A 24,328-nucleotide genomic window follows, 5' to 3' on the forward strand; every position below is an offset into this window, starting at 1 on the left:
TAGAAGAGTACCACTAATGCATGACATCACAGGTCGAAGGTCTGTAAGGTGCTATTTGACAGGAACATAACTATACGCGCACCACACCCCTGTGGGAGTAAACCTGGCATTGTTTCCCATGGTGCCCTCAGCCCTGGCACAGCAAACAAAATACCTTACCTACTCATCCAGTATTTCTATTGTTGTATAAATATATGCTTGAAAAGAAATGCCTTCACATCCAAATGCTTTGTAACAGCATTAATTGCATTATCATTAAAATACATGGTAACAATAAGCCTTCGTTGTGTAGTGCATACCAGCAGCTAAACCAAATCCAACCTTTTCTGCACGCTATTATTTGTCGGCAACATAATAAAGCTCAAAGACTGTTTTCGACGACGGTGGCCTGTCCCTTTAAGAGCTGAAGAACCCTGGCGGTGATTATTGAGTTTCGGAATCCCTGGAGACTCCAGAGAATGAAATAGTACTTCAAACCGGGATCATGGCGGCGCTGCTAGGGCGGGATACTTTACCTGAATACTGGTCCTATGGAGTCTGTGAAGACGGCAGGGTCTTTTTTGTCAAGTAAGGGGCCAGTTTAATGAACCTGGGCTTGTTATTGCTGTTGTTCACTTTGTTTTGAGAAGTTTGCTTGGCGCACTTGTTCCGTAACAGGTGTATTGTTTTCTTTCCAGCGATGAAACTCCGCATACTACTTGGTTACATCCTCGTAGTGGTGAACCTGTCAACTCTGGGCATATGATACGATCAGGTACGTTTTATGAAAGTCAGAAACTTTGTAACTTCTAAAGTTTGTTTTTCATGTTCTGCTAGGTTCTCAGCGTCTTCTAGAGATCCCTGCTTTTACTGTTTGAGTGACTCTTTACACTTTTTTTTTTCTTTTCCACTAATCTCCAGACCTACCGCGGGGCTGGGAGGAAGGCTTTACAGATGAAGGAGCAAGCTATTTTATAAAGTGAGTGTCATTTACATATTCGGCATGCTTTTTTGGTGTGCGTCGTGGTACTAATATGCAATGGACAGTTTGTCAATTGTCTTCCAAATTTGTTCCTGGCTTGCATCGATCACTGGAGACGTAATGCCGCAGTCGTGTGTTATAGGAAGCAATAAGGGCCTGGCTAGTTGCTGTTCATTATAAATGCATTTCACTTTAGATTGCACGCATTTCTCCAAGAAAGTTAATTTGTAACTGGCTACAAATCTATAAGAAAGCGCAAACAAATAGTTATGTACATTATAGACTGTCCTAGTCCTGCTCCAGTTGTAAGATAGTTATGACGTTGGCATGAACAGGTTGTCATCAAAGTTGTTGTTCTGTTGTTGTTGTTCTATTGTCAGGATGCTTTATATTGTTTATACATTGGGCTGTGGCATACATGCATTGAACTTTTCTGCTGAAAAAGAAAACCTGTTTGGCTTTGACTGCTCTGTCCGTGAACTTAAAGGCTGGATAGCGCAAGTTCAAACTGTGGACGCAACAGCATTTGCGTTTAAAGTTTGAAATCAGAATATACTGTCGGGATACATTCTATATTGTAAATGAACAGTGTTTGTATTTGTTTGTCTTTTGTATTCTATTTGATAATTAAATATATTCTTTTAAACTCAAAACATGTATGAGGTTTCCTTGACAACAGTAGAGTAAACTGGAAGCGCTAATCAGTTTCCTCATCAGGTCAACATATGATGTTCTCCCATCACCACAGAACCTAAATCTATGGGTAGGAGAGGGGCCATGGTGTCCATTGTGTTTATTGCTAGCAACATTAAGACACATTTTGACAGGATGTAAGGTAGGTCTTAGCCAAGGACGGTTTACTTGGCGTCATGACCAGGTGCTGCGATGTTTGGCTTTAGCATTGGAAGACAAGCATAACATGACCAACAGGTTTCCACCAGTGTCAGCAATATATGACACACGAAGAACAACATTCCTCCGTCCAGGGGAGCAACCTCCAAGAAAAGGTATTAAAACCGAAACTTGTTTAGGACAACTGGAAGCTGCTAGAGACTGGGAAATGCTGGCAGATGAGATTGCCACCACTAACCTTCGACCTGATATTGTCTTGTGGTCTGGATCAGCACGCCTCGTTCACCTGGTGAGTTAACAGTGCCATGGGAGGATGCTGTGGATGAGGCGTATGAAAGGAAGAAACTTCGGTACGCTCAACTAGCTGCTGAAGCGGAGCAGTGAGGATGGAGAGTCCAGGTTTACCCAGTAGAGGTGGGTTGTCGAGGATTTGTGGCACACTCCACAACCTGTTTTTTCAGAGACGTCTGATTCAGTGGTCAAGAGTTGTGACGCATAGTGAAGAACTTATCTGAAGCAGCAACTGGCTCTGGTTGAGACGAAAAGATTCTGGTTGGGGACCTCAAGCACAGTAGAAAGAAAACAATGTTGATGGAAAGGAAGGTAAGTAAGCTGGGCTTAGCTGAGTGGCGGAAGGAGGGAGCTGATGCTGGGATGCCAGAATCACTGTCGAGCCCTCAAGGTGTTGTGGGATAGTCGACGAAACACCAAGGATGGAAGGTGCCCACTTGAAGACCCCAGAGAAGTACCCTACTCAGCTCAGTCCAGACGGTTGTCATGCTGATGCGCTAGGGAGGCTATACTGTGGTTGATCCCTGGAGCAAGCATTGCAGCCATTGTGTGTGCTGATGTACCAGGGAGGCAAAATAGGCTGATCCCTGGATCCAGCATTACACTTCAGACATCAACACCAGGCAGAAGGATATCTACATCATCAGATGTAAGGAAATGCAGTTGGATCACATTAGTTTACAGTAAAAGAAGCTATGTCTTTGTTAGTGCTTATCTTGGCGAGAGCTGAGTCCAATATCAGCATAAAGTTTTAACACCTACTCTCATGTAATGGAAATCAGTCCTGCCTTAAATTTTACATTTTTTGTTTTAAGTTGTAAAACTTTGAGAATAGTTAAGGTTTTGTTCAATTACACCATTACAGAAACAGAGAAATCAGAATTGCAGTAATGTGATATCGCTGAAACTTGGCATGCAATAGTTGGATGGAACATGCTTTTTAATAAATAAAATGGATACAGTAATTATTCAACCTAACATAATAGGCTACTTAATGAATCCTAGAACATATTTCAAAATTATTCAATACAAAATTCTGCTGATGCACCAATTACCAGACCCTTAAAATGAAATGTTAAAATATTGTTACAGCCATACACACATTGAGTTGAGTTTTCAGTGAAGGGAAGTTTATTGTCAGACCTGTCAAAATAAAGCCAACTGGAAACCTTAGTTCTAAAGAGTAATGAAACAACCAGGAAATCAACTTGCTATATGCAAGCACTCAGTAAGAAACAGAGTGTTTTTGCGTCTGTGTTGTAATTAATATGTCTCTCGGCTGATGTGTTTTATTGTAGCAAGCCTTCCGAAGCTGCACTAGCACAACAGGTGAACACTGTTACTGTATTTTCTTTATAAACCACAGTAATTTACAATTGGTAACTTAAAGTGTTTTAATTATTAGACAGTTTATCTGATAACATTGGGACACATTTATTTTTCCCAGAACGGTGTGTAAATAGTTTTGATACAGTAATGGTTCAAAAAGATTTATTTCAAGGTGCTACAATTTACTGTTTGCAGAACACAGTATATACTATATCCATTGTTCTTACATTTAAACAAGGACATATTTGCACATGAAAACTATACTGTTAAAGATCCAGTTTATAAATGATGTATTTTATAATTAAACTAATGTAAACTCCCAGCCAATATATAGGCCTAGTTAAAATCCTTTAAGCTATGGAGTTGCCAGAATGTTTTACAGGCAATAGTTATTAATGGATTACTGCAGGGATATTAATTCAATTTGACAATTACAGGGCAAGTTACAGTAACTACCACATTACCTTGTGTAGATATAGTATACTCTTTACTTCCTAATGCATTTGCAGGCTATAATTTGATTGAAGTACAGTATTGTGAGAACATAATTCAGGAGCTGTATTTATTTTATAATTGTGATGTGTTATGGAGGGGCTGGCATTTCTCAGACTCTAATGATTACTAGTGTTCAGACCATTGTGTACTTCTATTTACAAAAATGTTTGCATTTTCAGTGTGATTTTGGTGTAAATATCAAGTAAACAAATGCAATGCAGAGAAATGTATTCTTTACAGTATTAGCATTATAAAACAAATATTTGACAGTTATTTTTTTTTTTTTTTTAAATTGGAAGTGTTAACTTTTGTAGTGGACCTGTTATGTTTTTTGTCTAAGGAAGCAGGGTTTTGGACCACAAAGTTTGAGTTCCTGTCTGTTGACACATATAATATTGCCTCTTGTTCAGCTTCCCAGTACAAGTCTTTAACCCCCATAATTTAGTGCGAGTGACAGTTTAAGAGGTCCTCCAATTATCCAGCATGGCTACAAAATGGCCTCAGTCCTCAAATCGCTCTGGGTGGTCTTGGAATACGAGGGACTGTTTTCCCATAGTCATTCCCTCAGGATTTCTACTTTTATCAATGTCAGACCTTGCTTTGTTTCAAAACCTGGAGTTTAAAAACAAGCAAACTGTCTTTCAATATAGCATAAGTTAAACTTTTATGAATAGGAGAGAGTGTGTGTGTGTGTGTGTATATGTGTGTATATATATATATATATATATATATATATATATATATATATATATATATATACAGTACCAGTCGAAAGTTTTACACCTGCTTGAAACCAGATTTTTCATGATTATCTATGCTTTTAACTGTATAAACTTGTCTATAAACACTTAATATTTCATTATACGATACGTGTACTTATATAAGATGATAATCATAAGTGAATTGCATTAAAAAAAATTATTTTTAAATGAAAATGTAAATCTTGTCAATTTCAATGAAATAGTCACCCAAAGCATGGGGATTTCAGTCTGAAGCCCAAGTCAGTTAAAAGTCTGAAATGTGTATAACACAGTGTTAGAACACTGGCCTAAGTATAAAAGTGTCTTTGTTAGATGTTCTCTGAGTTAACTAGCATGATACCTAATTAACCTTTTGTCACCAATTATTGTTAACAGGTGAGGGTCCATGATTACTATAAATATAGGTAGCATTGGCACAAGTTTGTCATTCCTGAATGTAAGGGAGCAGAAAATGGCAAAATACGCTCAGTTAAGCAAAGAAAAAAATCTGTAATTACTTTAAGAAATGAAGGTCAATCTTTAAGACAAATCGCAAGAACTTTGCAAGTGTCTGTAACTGCTGTGGCCAAGACCATCAAACGATTTGAAGAAACTGGCACTCATGAGGACTGAACAAGGTCAGGCAGGCCAAGGGTGACCTCAGAATCAGAGAACAGCGAAACCGGCGATTAACTGCCCTTGAAATACAAGCTCAGCTAAATGCTACTTGAAGTACAGATGTACAACGTCAACTGTTCAGAGGAGATTGCGTGAAGCTGGCCTAACTGGAAGAATTGCTGCAAAGAAACCATTGTTAAGAGTGCAGAATAAGAGGAAGAGACTTTCCTGGGCCAAAAAACACAGAAACTGGACATTTGAGAAGTGGAAGTCGGTCTTATGGACCGATGAGTCAAAATTTGAAATATTTGGGTCCAACTGCCGAGTATTTGTAAGATGCAGAGAGGGTGAGCGCATGAGTTGTGCATGTGTGGTTCCCACTGTCAAGCATGGAGGAGGCAGTGTCGTGGTCTGGGGTTGCTTTGCTGCTGACAGAGTTGGTGATCTTTACCAAGTCCATGGCAAGCTGAACCAGCATGGCTATCATAGCATACTTCAGAGGCATGCCATTCCATCAGGATTACGGCTAGTTGGGCAGTCCTTCATTCTTCAGCAAGATAATGACCCGAAACAAACCTCAAAGTTGTGCAAGAACTATCTGGCGAAGAAGGAAAGTGAAGGACAACTCAATCTAATGACCTGGCCTGCCCAGTCTCCAGACCTCAATCCCTTAGAACTTGTATGGGACGAACTGGACAGAAGAGTCAAAGCAAAGCTACCCACAAGTGCCCTACATCTCTGGGAATTGCTGCAGAAGAGCTGGGAAGACATGTTGGGTGATTTCCTGCTGAAACCGAATGCCTCGTGTTTGTGAGGCTGTTATTAAGGCAAAGGGTGGCTATTTTGAGGAATCCAAGATTTAGAGACAATTTTCAATTTTCTTGAACATTGCTTTGATTCTCCTTATGTTTTGTTTTGTATTTTGTAACATGTGTTTTCATTTTCAAGTATTTACAGAAAAGTATGACGTAAAACATTGTCAATTATGAAAAAAACCTAGTTTCCAGCAAGTGTACTAAAACTTTTGACTGGTACTGTATATATGTGTATAGTCATATTGCTACAAATAAATGACATTTGTAGGCTACAGAAAATGTTTGAAAAGAACAGTAGAAATTAAATTGAAACCTTTTTTCTAACTGCAAAATATAGTGTATTAAAATACAGATTTATGTAGTTGCTACTGATCAGATCCAATGAGCCCAAGACTTGCAGTATAATATAGTTTTTGAATTCACTATGGCTGAATTCTCTCCCTGGTTGACATAATGAACAAATGTGTTATAAGCAGATTGTGTGTGTGACTTAAATGTTATGAGCTCTCATTACTGTATGTGTGATCATTTCAAGTATGAATAAGACATCAAGGTACTTGTTTAACTATCCTGGTAAAGCACAATACCAATTAATGTGCTTGTTTTATTTCTAGTAATGGAGGGAATTAGCAATGGTTCCCTGCAGAAATCAAAGACCCTGCTACTTTGATTCCGGTCACAGTTTTGTAGTGTTTTAAATGACTCGTTCCCAGCAGATTGCAGCATCTCTACCCCAAATAGTTTTGAGCAGTGTCCTATTCAGGAGTAAATGTACTCTGTTCCCGTTTTCCTGCCGTGTTACAGTAGAGCACAATGACTGGCTGAGCTGGAGAAGCAAGTCATGTGCTCCCTGGAAAGCTGAAATCTGTGTGTGTGTTCTGCATTTCTCCTTCTCTGGAGATTAATGTAGGAGATGTTGGCTCAGACTTAGCAGTGTTATTAATTAAGAAATGTGCTTACTTTGATAAAACAAAATGAGCTGATCTGTATGCCCATAGTATATAGTATATTTACTTTTTAACCCCTAAACGACCGGGCTTTCACTATATATAGAATGTCATATTTATGTTGTATGGTAGTAGCTGTTGTAATACAGTACAAATGCATTATGAGCAACATATGTATATATGCATAATGCTGTACCAATAAAGGCCATATTAGTCCTGGAAAAAGTGCAGACTTTTGATATTTGTAAAGCACTGTCCTGTGTAAAGTGGGATAACTATATTGTAATCTGCAGTGACTGTAATGCCTGACATTACACTCCACAAACTAGACTATGTATTCTGGTATCTGTAGCCTGTAGCTTATAAAGACAACATCATCATATCATATACATTGCAAAACATGACAGGCATGACCCTCTCTCTGTTCAAAGGATTTCCTAGAAAACCAATAGGAACCAAGTGCGTACCGAATTGCTAATATAAAGTTGTATCTAAATTGGATCATCAACTCATACTATGCCTTGTATTGCATTGTGTGACAATGACCTTTGTTTGTGAAATACAGGTATTGAGTGTAAAAGACAGACCTGACAATATCATTGTAAAATAATGTGACTCTTCCCATGACTGTAGATAACTTCAAGGCTTGGTTCAGTTTCTCCTATCTTGTTTTTGCCTACATGGTACACCATAAGTTCAGCAGTCAAGCGATCACGTACACTGGTGACCAGAAACAGGTTGATAATCTAAACCAGATGCTACTGTTATTGATAATAATAGAAGTGAGACTAAGCTGACAGTTTCGCTTTATGTATACAGTATTCCTTTTTTTTTTTTTCTCGTCAGTGTTTGTTATGACATTATTTCTGGCATGTGATTGGTTGTTCTAAATAGAGTTCAGTGTATTGTTTCTGGTTTTAATAGCTAGGGGATAGGCCTAACTGCTGTCTGGCCTCTGCTGAGAATGGATTAAACCTGCTGTAGTATTTACATAAGGATAGGTGTTGGTGTTTACTTTCTTGGTCTGTATTTTATCGGGCGATACTGAGAGGGAACTCGACCGGACACCCAGTGATTGGTCAACATTGGTCACCTGACCCTGCCATTCCTGTCAGGTTCATTTACTATATGGATCGGCACCTTAAGTGAAAATTCAATAAAAAACAGCGCAACTATAACCTCCTGTTTAATAGTTGAGCCATTTCAATCAAACCTTCACACATGGGAAAAACACCCATTAATTAAAAAAGCCTTCAGAAGTGCTAAAGATCCCCCCAATTTAAAAGTCACTGCACCTCTGGAAAGTGTGTTTTAAAGCTGATGGGAGGTATTGTGGGTGCTGTATATTTTGTGATTGAATCTTTGCCCCTTTGTGTTGAAACCCTGTGCACAGTCACTCCATGAGGCTTTGCATTCACAAGCAAGTGCAAGTCATTGACTTCACATACAGTAGTATTACCTTCGTCAAACCCTTTCATTCTGCAGGCAATTAACAGCAGACTAAATTCCGGCTGGGTGAATACTGGAATGAAACATGATCACGTATCTTTTGTTGTCCCGTTTGCAACACTGAAAGGAATGTTTAAAAAAAAAACAAAAAAAACTATAGTGGTGGTGGGGAGGGGGATAGAGTAGATTTTCTGAGATTTGATAGCATGAGTTGACAACGCGAATGAATTGGCAAAAAATATTCAGTGAAGATACACATTTTATGGTAGTTAAGCAGTCTGGAATTGTTTATTCCTCAAATAATTACTAAGTATGTCGATTTGACATAAGTTGCGTTGCGACAAGATAAAGGCGTTGTTGCACTATGAGATGTAATTGAAACAAACCATGGAGCAAGTTTTATTGACAAAATACAAACCTTGGATCAAGTTTATTGACATATTAAAAATAAAGTGCTTTTTCTGATAAGGCTGGCCGAAGTATACCCAGTATGTTGCAGTGAGATAGGTGTCATAGAATGAACAGCAGTGCTCTTGTGGGGTGCCTCGCAATGTATTGATCTTTCATTGCAAATTCATCTCTGGCTGCAGGCAACACATTCCTCACTTGAATTTGTAGCTCAAGATGTTTTTGTGTGTGTGTGGACCTCTGTTCAAGCCTAATTGCATTGTGCGATTGTTTAAACCTGCTTCTATTTTATAGCCTGGAGATTCTGCATTTATCAGCGAACGGGCACTATGATTGTTACAGTACTGTATGTAGGTTTGGTGTGATTCTTCATCTTTCTTACTGTACCTGTCTGTTTGTTTGATAGTGTTTAAGATTTGAGGAAATGCTCACTGAAGCAAATACCTTATTCCTTTGAATTTAATCTGCATACAGTACAGTGATGCGTGTATTAAAATCGTAAGCAAAAGACGTGACTGTCCGAGTACACAAACAGCAACATGACTGACTGCCGAGAAAAGACGAAGCAAAACGTTACTGCCCGATCTCGAATCACCCGTGACATGCAGGCAGCCATTTTCAAAGAAGTGTCCTTAGAGGTTTTACACTAAAGAGGCCTCGAAGTATGTAGCCTTTGGACTTTTATGAATAGTCTGGCTCAGAAAATAAACCCTGGCTTTCTTTTCTAAGAAATGTCATAATACTGCCTAATGTACATTGCAGTGTAGATTAGAAGTCTGCACCGTATGTTTTTAATGGTCTTAAATGGTGATGGTTATTTAAACAGTTAAAAGCACAGAAGGCTGAAATATGGAGGAATGTCGTGTGAAACTGAACAGTTCCTTTTTTTAAAGGTTGAACATTATGGATGCAAGACATGTGAGCTGTTGCTGTTCTCAACCTGACACGGTGCCCAGATGCCTGCTTGGTTTCACAGCGTTATTGGGGGGGAAAGTGTTTTGTGTGTTCTTTTTTTTCTTTTTTACTACAAGAAGTGATTGACACTCAATCAAAAATCTTAAACGATAATCAAGCATTTTTACAAAACTTCAGTGTTATGTTGGTGGAGTTCTTCTACAGCACATGGATACAATTGTAAATGTTATGTTGAAAATGCAATAGCCAAGTGCCAAAAAATGAAGCTTTGTTTTAAAAAAAAAAAAAAAAAGTCAGCTATTAAAATGAAAAGGTTGTGGTTTCATGTCTACACATAAATCCACTTTGTCTAGTAACTGGATCTATACATGTGTGCTCCAACTTGGAACCCAATCCGTAGATCTTCAGCAATATGAAAAGAAAGGCTCATTCAATTAGTTGTCTTCAGGGCACTGTTATGAGTGCATGCAACCAGCTCAGTGGTACAGAGTAATTAGTAATTAAATTGTTCTTGAGTTTAGCGCTTTGCAGGACATCAATTTAATTTATTATAAGGCTGACGGTACATGGCACCAAGAACAATTATGCAGTCTGGTGACAGTTGAAAAGAATGAAGAGGATTTTAGCATGGCAGTGGTGCGTTATAAAGGTCAGTGAGAATAATTTCAAAAATGTGTTGCCACGGACACTTTTATAGGCTGCGGCATGAACGGGGGTATTGTGCGGCCTGCTGGTGGTTGCGTTTTAGGCCTTAACCACAACAGTGAGGCACAGAGATACATGAAGGGATAAATGTCAGAGCTGCTAAAATAATATCTGATTTGTTGCAGTAAACTGGTTTGAGCTTCCTGTTTTGATCCTGCATTCTGACGAGGAACATTGTCTCTTTTGTCAGTTTGCGGAACAGTTAGGGATTGTGGGCCCAGCACAGCACTGAAATAAACACTGGCAGAGCCAAGGACAGAGCAGGTCAGGGTTTGAACCACCACTTGTTAAAGGAAAACTAAACTGTATTTCAGTCATTTCAAAACAAGGCTGGGTGCTATAATAACAACGGGTAGGTCTCTTTCAGTGTGGTAACCTGGGCTGTGGGCAAGAGGAAGTACTGTATTTTGACTGAATCTTTTTACAGTGTTCTGCTGTAGCAGGGTTCATTAGTACAGGTTAACAATTAACAGGTTTTGAGTTTCAAAGTTAATCATAAACCATAAGTTGGACCTTCAGGTGTAGTGCTTCTTTTATTTGTGTTAAAAAAAAAAAAAAAAAAAAAAAGTTTTGTTTTTTAATCCTCTTTATGTAACATTTATATAGGCCTTGGCTAGGTGAATTAGATAGTTTTTCTTAGTGCTCTACAAATACTGGGGTCTATTCAGTTGATCTATATTCCCCACCTAATAGAAATAACCAGGGGCTAACATGCATTGTTGGATGTTTGATTTTCATAACCTTGGTACATTTTATTAATTATTGAAACAGTGGTGGTTTTAGATCTGCAGCTGTGGATCAGTTGAATATACCACACTGTGTTAAAGTGTACTTCTATGAGTAGACGGTACACTGAGTGTTTGTTTATTTTTCTTTACTTTGACAGATTACAGAGAAAGGGAGTGTGAAAATAGGCAGGAGGAGAGAGAAATTAAACATGAGGAAGAGAGGTGTGGAGAAGGCAAAAACACCAGAAAGGACTTGCACAGTACCGCATCTTAGTATAGGTCCTGTCAACCCCTTTTCAGTTTAAATGTTAGCTTAATGTACTTAAGTGTTTAAACCAAGTTGCCACTGTTCTCTCTCAAAGTATTTTATTTATTTATTTTGAGGAAGCTTTAACTTCATAAATAAAATAATAATAAAAAAAGAATGGTATGTTTGTCATTATTACACCTATTTTTTGTGTCTGCATTAAACACACTTTATATAATACAGTAATCCGACTGCGGTGGGACCAGAGTCAGGGTGGATATGTAAAAAGTCAGATGAATGAATCCTGTTTTAAATGCCATTATACACATCTGTAACAATTACTATACTCACACAATTATTGTTTTGATATTCAGCTTTTATTAGGGAGCTCCCCTTGTTTAGAAAGATACGTGTGCATTCGCTGCTGAGTGACGGGCAGGAGATCGAGACGGAGGTTGATGTTGATACACCCCACATCGAACAGGATTTATTTACATATCAACACACTGAACAGCTCACGTGACGCTACCAGCAATGGCAGCGCACGGAGCACATGCAACACAGTGTACGAAAACTCTGGTAGGATCTACAATCTCTGAACTGATCTTCTCTGTTCAATAATAAACTAACGTTGCTGAAGAGGTTGATCATGGCAGATAAACAATATGCTATTGCTGCTGTATAGAAAGTTCTCGTGAATGTTAAGGTATGGCATCTCGATTAGACTTTTCTGGTGTGATTCATTTTAAATAATAAATGAACTTGTAATGATATATATGCTGTTGGGACAAACATGCAGAATGGTGGATGCCATGGAATGAAATATATTATTGTAGATTGGAAAATGAGAGAATAATAACAATAATATAATATGATGTGAATTTAATGAAACTTCAAACTCTTTAAAATAACTTTCACATTGGTGTAGCAGGTCGGTGTTCTCAGCTGGTTTGAATCCCGCTCTTGCTTTCAGACTTGGATTCAAAGACTCTGTCTGTGTTTTGAAGGTCAGTGCATTACGTGGTCAGCTACTTTTGCAAATACAGCAGTAGGTTTCAATTCTTCGGATAGTAAACCTTAATGTGAATAGACAGTTTGGCATGAAGATGAAATGACCTCGTTATTCAAGGTCAGTACCAGGACTTTACTAGGATACTGACCGTGCATAGTAGTTTGGTGGAATATTAGTGTCATAGAGCAACACTAGTACAAATGTTTTAAAAGCAGTGTTGTCTTTACCTGTGCATTGTACTGTGCCAGTGCAAATGACCTGGCATAATGACAAATGCAGCTACCTTAAATTAAATTACATGCACTGTGTGAATACACTTGTAATTCACAAATCTTCATTGATTGTGAGAGATACTTTTTAAACTATAGTATATCATGCTGCGAGTGTGTTAGCCATGCATATTGCTGCCTCTTTGTCCTTTTACCTGGGCTTCCAAAAACAGTGCTTTGCTAAGTTTACCAACAGCAAAACACAATTGTCAAGCAAAGTGAAATAAAATTAGATTTTGGTTTGGCAACATGATGCTGTCATAGAGCTACCTGTATAGTGTACTGTTTGTAATGGGTAGTACCAATGCACAAGAATGACAATAACACCCTACAAGCTTTCTAATAAAAAATAATACTAATAATAAAAATAAAAAAATCAGTAATCCTATATTAAAACTTACCAATACATACAAGAGAAAATGAGTTCACTCAACTGCATCGGTGGAATAATAGGGGTCCTTGAGAAATGTTAAATGGTTTTTAAAAAAAATACAGAAATTGCTACCAGTGCCTTGTTTGACAGCAGCCTTGACTATTTCAAGTGCTTGAAAGCCACATGAGGTTTTAGGATGTCCTTGAATAGAGATGTAAATATGAAGGGCCTTTTACTAGAACACATTTTCCATGCTCTTATATTCAGAGTAAAAAAAAAATAGAAAATAATTCAAATTCCAAAGCAATTGTAATGTTTCTTGCAATATTAATGTTGGATGACTGTATGTGGTAAGTTTTGAATATTGGGATAAAAAAAAAAAAAAACAGCTGACGAGTTCCCAGTAGATGCACTTTGCCCGAGGGCTTCAGAGAATCTGCTCACTGTTCATGTACTGTAACACATTCTATGAAATAATAAATCTCCATTAAATACAAAACAGCAACATGGTGTTGAACAGAGGTGAAACTGAGCTATCCTTGTGCCCTTATTGTTTGTGTTTTCTGGAAGTTGTTGGTTTCAAACTTAAATTATACATTGTTTTTGTTTGATTTTTCTGTGCTGGCACACACAATTTTAGTCAGTATCTTGTGGTTATTGCAGTGATCCGAATGGAATTAAAAAGAAGTGTATATGCACTAGATTTTTGCCTGCTTTGCCACACGTGGCGGTACTGTGACAACAGATTGTTTCTTGTACAGCAGGTTGCTGGAAATGTGTTTCAGTCTGCATAATAGCGGGATTGTTGACTAGGCCCTGGTTGGTATAATCAAATTCACTTTCATTTATCCCAACAAAAAATGTTCTTTGGTCTGTAGCCCTGGGGGGTAAGTTCTGTTTTGTGTATGTATTCATTCAGTACTGTGGTAGATTCTAGTTATCCTGAATGCTGATATCTACCAGACAAACTGTAACAAAGAGCTATTTCATGTTGAAATCACTGCTATAATTGAAATTACAGTTTGAGGCCTTCACTAGTCTTGGGATGAAGATTGTATATTTTAAAATATCAGGTGGCTATAATGTCTCTTCATTCAACACAGAACAGCATTTTTGGACCTAATTTGTTAATGTTCTCGGTGATGCCAGAGCTCTTCCACCTGTTAGCTTCAGGTCCACAATGGAGTAGTCGTGTCATATTGTTGAGTACTGTCCAGTGCCACCCCCATCCTTTCTTAACCTATTGTTAAGGAGTAAGTTGGTATTATTTTCACACCAGTAGATTTTCTATACTCTAAGCATTTAGACCCAAAGGCATAATCTAGACTAGATGGTAATTACTGCCAAGACTGCAACTGCAAAGTGCTAAAATTGTCTGTGTATTCATATTTAAGTTCTATAATTAAAGCACTAGACTGAAAGCTATCGTAAAATGTGCTGGAAACCATTTATTAGGAGGTAAAACTGCAATACTTTAAGGAGACAGGTTTCATCTGTCGCCTTCATCAGTGTAATGTGGAGAGGAAGCTCCAATGAAATTAAAGATTACTGAAGAACTCCACTATAAATTGTTTTTAAAATAAAAATACACAGATTTAGTCCCGTCGATTTGTTTAAGTGCAAAACATACAGAATGTTTTCTTCTTTAAACTTGCTCTTTAGTAATTTCCATACTGTGATTTAAAGTTTGTTTCCTTTACTGTGCTCATGTTAACTTTCAGCTTCTCTCTTAAAGCTACTACAGTCTCCTGTTTCTCAGCCAAAGAATAGCTTACTTTCCTGCTATTTACAGTAGACCTCATTGTTACAAACAGTCAAAGAGGGATGAACACCCTCTCTAACATTTGCCACTCTGTTTACATTTTAATCTCGCTGTATAAAAATAGAAGTGGCATTGCCCAGACTATCCCAGCAGACTTAGTCCACCCACAGGTCAGTTTCATATGTTGAGCCATTCAAAGTACAACAAATGGAAATGTAACGTTCGCTGTCGTGAGGGATAACTGGACAGTTCAAGAATCTCAAAGCAGTTCTGTACAGTAGCTTGGAGAACAAATTGGAAATGTGGAAAAAGATTGACCATCATTGTATACGGAGAGGGAAGAATGTTGCCTTGACTGAATGATGCAGGCGATGAGTCAGTTAAACATGTTGCAATAGAAATTACTTAACATTTTGCCCTGTGTCTAATAATACTCTGCCCCTTGCCTACATCACAACTCCTGATAGTTCTTCAAAAAACCTCTTTAGTGGTTTTATCTCCACTAATGTAGGCAGAAGAATGACTAACCTGCCTGTTTAAAAAGTAGCTCGTTCAGTCTGTTTAACTTTTGTCTTTTTTTTGTACTGGCTCATGGGTAATTTGGAGAGAGAGAGGGAGAACTTTGTGGTCACATAATTTTCCTTCTGTAGCACGTCGACCTGACCAGCTTAGATTTTTTAAATTGCTAGTCAGTGACTTGACTTTTAAAAGTGTGCCTCCCAACTGTGCCTTTTATTGCCACCAAACAAGGGCTGAAAATAACCTGTTGTGAGGCGCTTTATCAGGTACCAATAGAAGCCAGATCTGCATTTCTGTCTGTTCGGTTTGCCAGAAAAAAAACAAGAACTGGCTTCGGGTTCACTTCTTGTGACATTTTGAGTAATTTAAATCTGAAGACAATACACATTTTTATAAAAGCCCAAATTACAAATACTGAAGGTGATAGAGAAGACATGCATTTCTGTAGAGACTATCTGAAGGGACAGAAATAACAGCAGCACACTTTGAGTAGTCATTTCAGAAGCAGACACAGAGGCTGAAAAAGGATATTCAACCTGTAAAATGATTCTCAGCAGGAACCACGTTAGAAAATAAGAGTGAAATTCAAGAACATGTAGACAACCTAAATAATTTCAAACTCCTCACTTGCTTGTTACTACTGTAGTTTCTGTAAAATGAACGTGACGTATTGTTTTTTCTTCTCGCAAAAAAGGTCAAGGACTTGTAGGAGTAACTCAAGCAAGGATTTCTCCTGGCTGTTCTGGGACAACCAACTCAACTTTCTAGATACGCAGTTAGAGAGGAACAAGGTGGTTTTTTGTGTTTGTTTTTGTTATGCCTGCATCAGGGCCATGTCTTGACCCACATGTGTTAACGATGTGCAGGTATGTTTCCGGTCAGACACGAGAAGCCACAATCGGCTCTGGCTCTTTCTACAGAACCTCGTCAATATGTGGTTTATTTTAAAACCAAGTAATGTGTTTATTATTAAAGGTCTTTACTGCCAAAATGTAATTTGCACCATTATTTTGTATTAACAAGCATTGCAGGATATACATTTTAGGAAGTTGGGCCAGTGCAACATTTTAATAAACAAATAATTACATTCAGAAATGTATGAATACTGTGGTATGCATTTATTTTCATACTAATAATATTCTGGAGAATTGTCTTATCTATAGTGCAGTAGGAACCGGCGCCAGGCTGTCTTTGGTCAAGTTTTTTATTTTCACTTTTTGCTGTGAGGTTCTGTTGAAATGTTGTAAGTATGTACCGTACAGATACGCTGTATTTGTCGTTGCGGATTCTTATCGGTGCCGATTAACAGATAAAGTAAATTTTGAATGACATGCTTTTAATCGTCGTAATGGAAGCATAAATCACTGCCAGTCATGCATGTCTGCAGGGCATTGGGCTTTCTGACATAGTTTATTTACATCATAAACATCGTCAAGGTGGATACAGTCCTAACATCAATATGAGGCTGCATGGAAAAGCAGTTGGTGTCTATCATGACTACTGTTCGTAGCTTAGCAACATTTTTTATTGTCTGACATTACTGCACTGTGAAAACGTAATACTTATTGATAGTAGAAGTGAATGATAACACTATGTAACACAATTTTTGTTCCTGGGTATTAAGTGTTATTTCCTAATTGCTTATGCCTCAAAAGTATAGAAAATGGCTATTATTCCCTACAAACTTTGCTTTTGTGACCAGGACAGTGATATTTTGAAATTTACCTATTTCCAATGAGAAAACGGGCGAATTTGTGTCTTTTGTGTTCACATAAAGTCAGAAAAAAACATCATATGAATCCAAATTAACATGTATTTATACTAAAGTAATACAAAAATGACTACAAAAGATTTAGAAGTGAGTAGTTTTTCGAGATTTATGATTATACTGTAAATCACTTTCACGAATCAGCCCCCAAATGTAGTCTCCCATCATGTTCTCGTTATACTGTCCTTGGTAGCGGCGTTCAAAGTCCAGTATATCCTGGTGGAAGCGCTCGCCTTGCTCCTCCGAGTACGCTCCCATGTTCTCCTTGAATTTATCAAGGATATGGACTTTGAGGGACATCCTACAGCCCATTGTGCCGTAGTTCTTCACCAGAGCCTCAACCAGCTCCACATAGTTTTCGGCCTTGTGATTGCCCAGGAAGCCCCGAACCACTGCGACAAAGCTGTTCCAAGCCACTTTCTCCTTACTAGTGAGCTTCTTGGGGAATTCATTGCACTCCAGGATCTTCTTTATCTGTGGTCCGACGAAGACACCGGCTTTGATCTTTGCCTCAGACAGCTTAGGGAAGAAGTCTTGAAGGTACTTTAAGGCTGCCGACTCCTTATCTAGAGCTCTGATAAATTGTTTCATAAGGCCCAATTTGATGTGCAGTGGTGGCATCAGCACCTTCCGGGGGTCCACCAGTGGCTCCCACTTGACGTTGTTCCTCCCCACAGAGAACTCGGTCCGCTGTGGCCAGTCCCGCCTGTGGGAGTGCGCCTTGGTGTCCCTGATGTCCCAAAGGCAAAGATAGCAGGGAAACTTGGTAAAACCGCCTTGGAGACCCATCAGGAATGCCACCATTTTGAAGTGTCCTATGACCTTGATGCCATCTCAGAAAAATGCAGATATGTATCCACTTAGGCAGCTGGAACTAAACTGAACTGGTGGGCTTAAGGCCCCTGTATTTATACTACTATTTATATTATCTAGAAAGTTCTAGAAGTTACTCCAAGTTTACTCAGCACTGAATCTATCTGGAATGTTCTGGAAAATAGGTAAATTTCAAAATATCATTGTCCTGGTCACAAAAGCAAAGTTTGTGGGGAATAATAGCCATTTTCTATACTTTTGAGGCATAAGCAATTAGGAAATAACACTTACTACCCAGGAACCAAAAATGGTGTAACCATTGGACTGAAAAGTAAGCCACTTTTAATTTCTTGTTTTAGGTAACCTAATAAAAGCCTGTCTGATTTGAACACATGTTTCAGTTGTTCAAAACATGCATATTTGTTTGTCATGAATCAAATCTTTTCTGTATGCAATGACTGAGATTATATGAATTGTGCAGAACAGGTTGTGAAAATCATAAGGGGCCAATCTTGGTATGAAATTGAACTTGTCTTGGTCTCCCTGCGACCAAGCAGTCTCATCTTAACCACTTTCTTGGCAAATGGAACAGGTTTTTACATGACTTGACAAGGCCCTGTATCTCATCCTGTTTGAATGAACAGAACTTGCAGATTTCTATCTTCCACTGTCCTTCACCTTCTGAAAGCCATTGTTCGCTATCAGGGCTCTCTTATAAACTTTATAGTACTTTTAGTAGATTATTCTTATTTGTGCGGCTAAATCAATGAGTGTGTCTTACAAAATCATTCTTTTCCTCTTAAGAATTAAAAAAAAACAAAAAAAAAAAAAACAAAGCCACATAACACAGGTGCCATATAGTAAGATCCTTGGGACTTGGCAAACCTTTATTTCCGACGTGAATGTCTGTGGCTTTTCGGGTGCTGGTAAAACCTTATATTAAACCAACAGAAGATGCTGTATTTTAATGCGTCTAGCTTTATTGATTACAGTAGCAACATCTTGTCAAACTGTCCTTTTGAAATAGTGGTTATTAAACCCATTTTAAGTAATGGAATATGTTGTTCCAAATTTGAACCCCCAGCATTTTAAATTGTTATCAATACAGCCATTTTCAAGTGCATTGTCTTTGTCTATGTCCTGATTGTTCTACACAGGTTCTACCGTGTGTGTTTTGTTCTTGTAAACAAGGGCTTATTTTAAGGAACTGAATTTGCATTTGTCACTATTCCCACAGAGCGGAGGCAGAAGGAAGTAACTGAGTAACTACAGTACATGTGATTTAAAGAGGCAATAACTTTCAACTGATATTTGCTTACCTCTTCTTGGCATAACAGTATACATAGGCTACAGATCTCCAGACTTTATTTCATCCTGCTATCGCTCTGTAAATTAGCTTCCTTTGCAGCAGGTTATAACCCCATCTGAGCATCACAACCTAAGTCCAGGACTCTGAAGAGGTCAGCTTGAGCAATAATATATAACAGGAACTAAATTGTGTTGTGGCAGATGCCTTGTCTTCACTTGAGTTAGTGGAAGTAAATTCTGGAAACCAAATGGTATACTGATAAAGGACTTGCTGCTGAGCTAATGGCAGGAGATAAGATATATTTTTTAAGGAATGGTTATTACCCCTAACTGATACAAGCTGACAGACATTGAAGAAGTCCCGTGTAAGCACTGAGTATTGAAATGAAATTGTCCACATTTATCTGCTTTTCCTGCTGGAGATTGCTTTGTGATGAAACTCGGGGCTGGTGTTGGGAAGGCAGTATTTACTTGATCAGATCTATGTGCTCATACCTTTTGTATGTGATTGAGATCTTGTTCGATCAGAGAATGCCAGACCCTATTTAAGCTGTCTGTTTTTAAATGTATTTGATCAAACCCTTAACTGATTGTTGAATCTGTGTGCTTTTTTTTTTTAACAAGACTAGTAATTCATTGCAATTTGTTGCCCCTGAGTACTGTAATCTAACATATTCCTTAGAAAATGGAGATTCATTGGAAGCATATCTCAAATGCACTACATTACTTAAACTGTTGCAGTTCTATGTGTATTGAAAGAGTACAAATATTTACCTTCATAGAGCTTTTATAAAGATATACTGTATATTGCTTTGCATGATTGCAGTTTTACACAAAGGCAAATTGTATAACAGACATGTATACGTTGTTTGAATCCACAGTGTTGCCATATTCAAATGAGTAGCATTAATCATGCAATCGCTTTGTGCCGTGCAAATTACATTGGGAATGAATAATCCTTTAGGTTACAGAAAACCTTTAGTAAAGTATCACTTTGATTTTTCAACCAGAAAGTAATTTTTAAGCATCAAATCTGAAGGCAGTTGATGGCCCATACATATGAAAATGGTCTTGCCTACCAATCAAAAATACAGCTCCGCAGTAGGCCTGGGAATGATTAAATACAGTAGTTCACCCCAATGATGGTGTCCTGCAATGAAATTAAAAAGTAATATTTGGGCACCAAGGGGTTAATCCCTCAAGGTCATTCCATACTCGCCTCAATTCCTGCAGAAAAAAAGGGATTTCAGGTGACCTGTTAAGAAGGCTTGCACTAAACCAGTCTTTGGCTTCGCTCATGTTCTACTGAGCCACCAGCACAGCAGGTGCATCAACTGGTTTTATTCATTCTGCAGGAGAAATGGGTGATTTGACTCATTTACTTTGCAAACTTATTTAGCTCATTTAGCAGGCTGTTACTGTAAGTTGTGAAGATGACACAAACTGTGTAGAAGACGTATCGGCCAGTTGTTTGCAGTTTCTTCTCCGTCATTCAGATGTGTGTTACAGGCTGGACAATTAAAAAGCATTTGGCCAATCTTGATAGCAGATTACTTTGCCATGCCTGCTTAATAATTTCCTCTATGGAAGGAAATTGTCTGCAATATAGCAACAATAGGAAAGGGCCTCTGAAGGGGGTTCACAGTTTTAGTTTCCAAGCTCTGTAACGCTACAAGAAAAAAAGAAGAAAAAACATTTTCAATTCTGACGCATGGAAATGATTTAAAGTCTTAACCTATCAAGCGCTTTTGTTCTCTTTGGTTACCAAAGCTTCATGAAAATGATTTCTTCGTGATGGGTGTTGGTGCTCATGAAGTCCTCATAGTTTGTCAACAGAGCAAAATAATGACAGAGGTCTGCCAGGAGGGGGCGACCCTTTTTTTTTTTTTTTTTTTTTTGCCAGGTTATTGATCCTGATAAAGTCAACTCTTACTGTCTTAATGTTGATCCTTTTGAAATTATATTAAAAGAATTGTAGACTGTAGCCTAATGATAAAGGACATTTTGATGAAAGAGTGTTATCAGTATCTTCATCATAAAAATAAAATCCCTTAGTGGAAATTTGAAATGTAAATTTGAAAGGTGTAATGAGATGGTGTTCTTATTTTCCTTCAATATGAGTAAATGATTATATTTTTAATATCCTTTTATATCCTGATGGATGCATCACATTTAATTTTCTAATCAAACCAACAGGGAGATAAGACAATACAATAAAAAAACAAAACAAAAAAAAACACAAAGGCAGTATTGATACGCGTGTACAGTGGGTGGGTTTGGCTTGTACTGGGACATTGTAGACATTCCGTTAGTCACAGTGTGACTTGTGATATTTAACCCAGGGTCTTCAGTGAATAAATTAGCATTCTCACCCAAGATGACCATAATCATGTATGCTGTACAGAATGGAACAGTCTTCAGAGAGACGGCCAAAAAGAAAAACCTCAGGAAGACGAAGCAGACGCTGTGGCAGGCATAGAATAGGTACCTGTTGGAGCTGCCTTGTTTGGAGGTGCCTGAGAAGACCAAAACCTAATTACAAACAGAGGCTAACTAGAATAGAGAAAAAGAAGAGGGATCCTACTACTGTAAAGGGGTTGAGGTAAGTCTCTATGAACAATCAATAACATTTTAGCCTTTTATGGGCTGCGATTATGCTTCGTTGTTCTTGCTTTTGATATTGTAAACCGCTTTATGGGATCGTTCTGTTCTAAATTCTGTTTAAGTAAATCATGTAAAGCCGAGGAGCCAAGGTGCTCAACGTTGTGTTCAAGTATGTTCAGGTCAAGACTATGCTGCTTACAATGTATTGCATCATGCTCCAGTTCTATGCTTGCAACAAGGTAATGCCAGTTTTTATATATCAAGACTGCACATAAGAGCAAAAAAAAACACAATTCCCTGATTTATCCATGAAAATAAATTGTATAAAGCTGTTACTAGAGCTATACCGTATTATAGGGGTTTTTAAAATTATTATTAAGGAGTTATATGTACGACAGCGTAATAGTATTGTAGTTTGTTTTTTTTTTCCTTTTTTTTTGGAGCAAACCACTTATGCAGTTGTGATAAGGTAAGTGCATGCTTTAGCATTTATTGAGAGCATCAGTCTTGGGATAAATATGGAGGTACCGGTCTGCGGTCTATAGGTTGCAGTTATTTTGCATGTAGCTCTTTGGATATACTGTACAATACTGTAGGTGGTAGTGATCTACTGTGATACTAAATGTTCTGATTTTGTGCAGTTGTGGCACAGGATATGTATGTTAATGACATGTTTGTTTTAAAAAAGTTACTCAATTAAAATATGTCCATTGCAGTGATTACAGTTTCACATGTGCTTTTTAGATGGATTTTTCTTGGAGTTATGACTATTTAATCCTTTAATTCTTATCTTTTTTTTTTTATTAAGCTTCTATTTATTAACAAATGGTACATTAAAACATTTTAATGGATACTGTGCATGTTCAGAATCACTGATCTGGTTGGAAAAAAATGTTCCTTTACATTTGAATCAATATTGTTTCAGCCCAGTTTGTTGTATTCTGACTTCACACTGTTGTGAATAAACACCATCAGATAAATGAATATTTCAAGTACTGCAAAATAACTGAAGATGTACAACTTTACATCGCTCTTCAACCTGTATAACTATGCCAAAACTCAGAGTGAGCAATGTGTGTAAGTCTAAATATGACATTAAGATGGTTCATAATACTGGATTTATGTTATTAAACATACAGGTGTCTTTAAATACCGGCATCTTTTAAATCATTAAAATAGGATCCTGCCTGGCAATTTTTGTATATCATTTTACAAATAGAAATACAGTCATTTGATTTTCAAAACCATATAGCATAGGCCCTGCATTAAAAATTTAACAGAGGTATTTGGATCAACCACTGTATAGAGCAATTGAAAAGACCCCCGAAGAATTCACTCACCTTGCTTCACTGTGAAAATTGGCCCGCAGTGATTTTTATTTCTGCGAAACTGGGATTTATTGCTCAAGGCCAATTCTGATTTTATACAAAGGCATACTGTATCTTCAGCAACACAACTACTGACCTTGTGTGTTTGTTATATACAGCAGATTAATAATGCAAACACATTCACAAAAACTGCAGTAGCTCATTGGTGTCCGGCATATATTAGGGACACAGATGGTTCTACTAGGATTATCCATTGTTTGGCTTGTTGATTTTTAGAAATGATGTAACGCTGTATAAAACAAAGGAGCAAGAAGAGAAAATGAATGCAATTGTATTCGATTACATATTTATTAAAACTTATAAAAGTCTTGTTAACTGCAGTGGGATGCTTGTGAAGTCTTAAGATACACGTTTGTGGATCAAAGTGTGATGCATTCAGTCTAGCTCTTTGAGCTGTTGATGTATGTGAGCAACACCAGGATTACAAATGGAATAGATTCATCTTCTGTACATAGACCGGATGCATCCATGTTTATTCTATTTGTATATTATTAAATGTGTTGATTGGTACTGAAAAGGAAACTGCAGTAGTTTGTACAGTAGACAAGTAAGTTATCATAACAATATAGTTAAATTAACATAACAGGGATACACCAGTTAAAAATTATAACTGTGGTAGTAGCAGCAAAATAGTTTCCAAGAAGGCCAGTATTTTTCTTTTTTAGAAATACATCCCATTCTTTGCTTGACTGATTTTATGTTATTTAAAGTGCCAGGTGAAAGGTTTTGATTATTCCAAATGAAGCCAAAAAAATCTCAAAACCATATGAGGATTTGAGAGCTGTTTTGTAACACACATAGGTAATGTAAGACAAATCGGAGGACACGTTTTGAAGCAAAACAGTATCTGCTTGATTTGCATTAATCTGCATGTTTTAAAATTATATTTAGGATTCAGGATTATAATATGGTATAATGTATACACCAGCAGAATTGTTTATCTACTTGACTTGTTGATTTGATCAGCCTACACCCCGCAGGGATAAGCCACAGCTGGATTTTATTTGAACAT

General features: G+C 37.7%; 1 protein-coding gene across 16 annotated transcripts in view; it reads left to right on the plus strand.

The window, feature by feature from the left end:
• Positions 1-284: 284 nt before the first annotated feature.
• LOC117435134 (pleckstrin homology domain-containing family A member 7-like) overlaps positions 285-24,328 on the plus strand; it is a 123,883-nt gene continuing 99,839 nt past the window's right edge. For 4 of the 16 annotated variants that reach the window (XM_059003295.1, XM_059003296.1, XM_059003297.1 and 1 more), the window contains exons 1-3: positions 288-567; positions 678-754; positions 901-958. In XM_059003295.1, the coding sequence (XP_058859278.1) occupies positions 485-567; positions 678-754; positions 901-958 (218 nt within the window). In that variant the 5' untranslated portion in view covers positions 288-484. Of the gene's footprint in view, positions 568-677; positions 755-900; positions 959-21,714; positions 21,927-24,328 lie in introns of those variants that run through there. The other 12 variants (XM_059003299.1, XM_059003298.1, XM_059003302.1 and 9 more) reach the window with 6 other exon arrangements.

Source organism: Acipenser ruthenus, chromosome 28 (assembly GCF_902713425.1).
Source record: "Acipenser ruthenus chromosome 28, fAciRut3.2 maternal haplotype, whole genome shotgun sequence".
In the NCBI taxonomy this organism is placed as follows: domain Eukaryota; kingdom Metazoa; phylum Chordata; class Actinopteri; order Acipenseriformes; family Acipenseridae; genus Acipenser; species Acipenser ruthenus.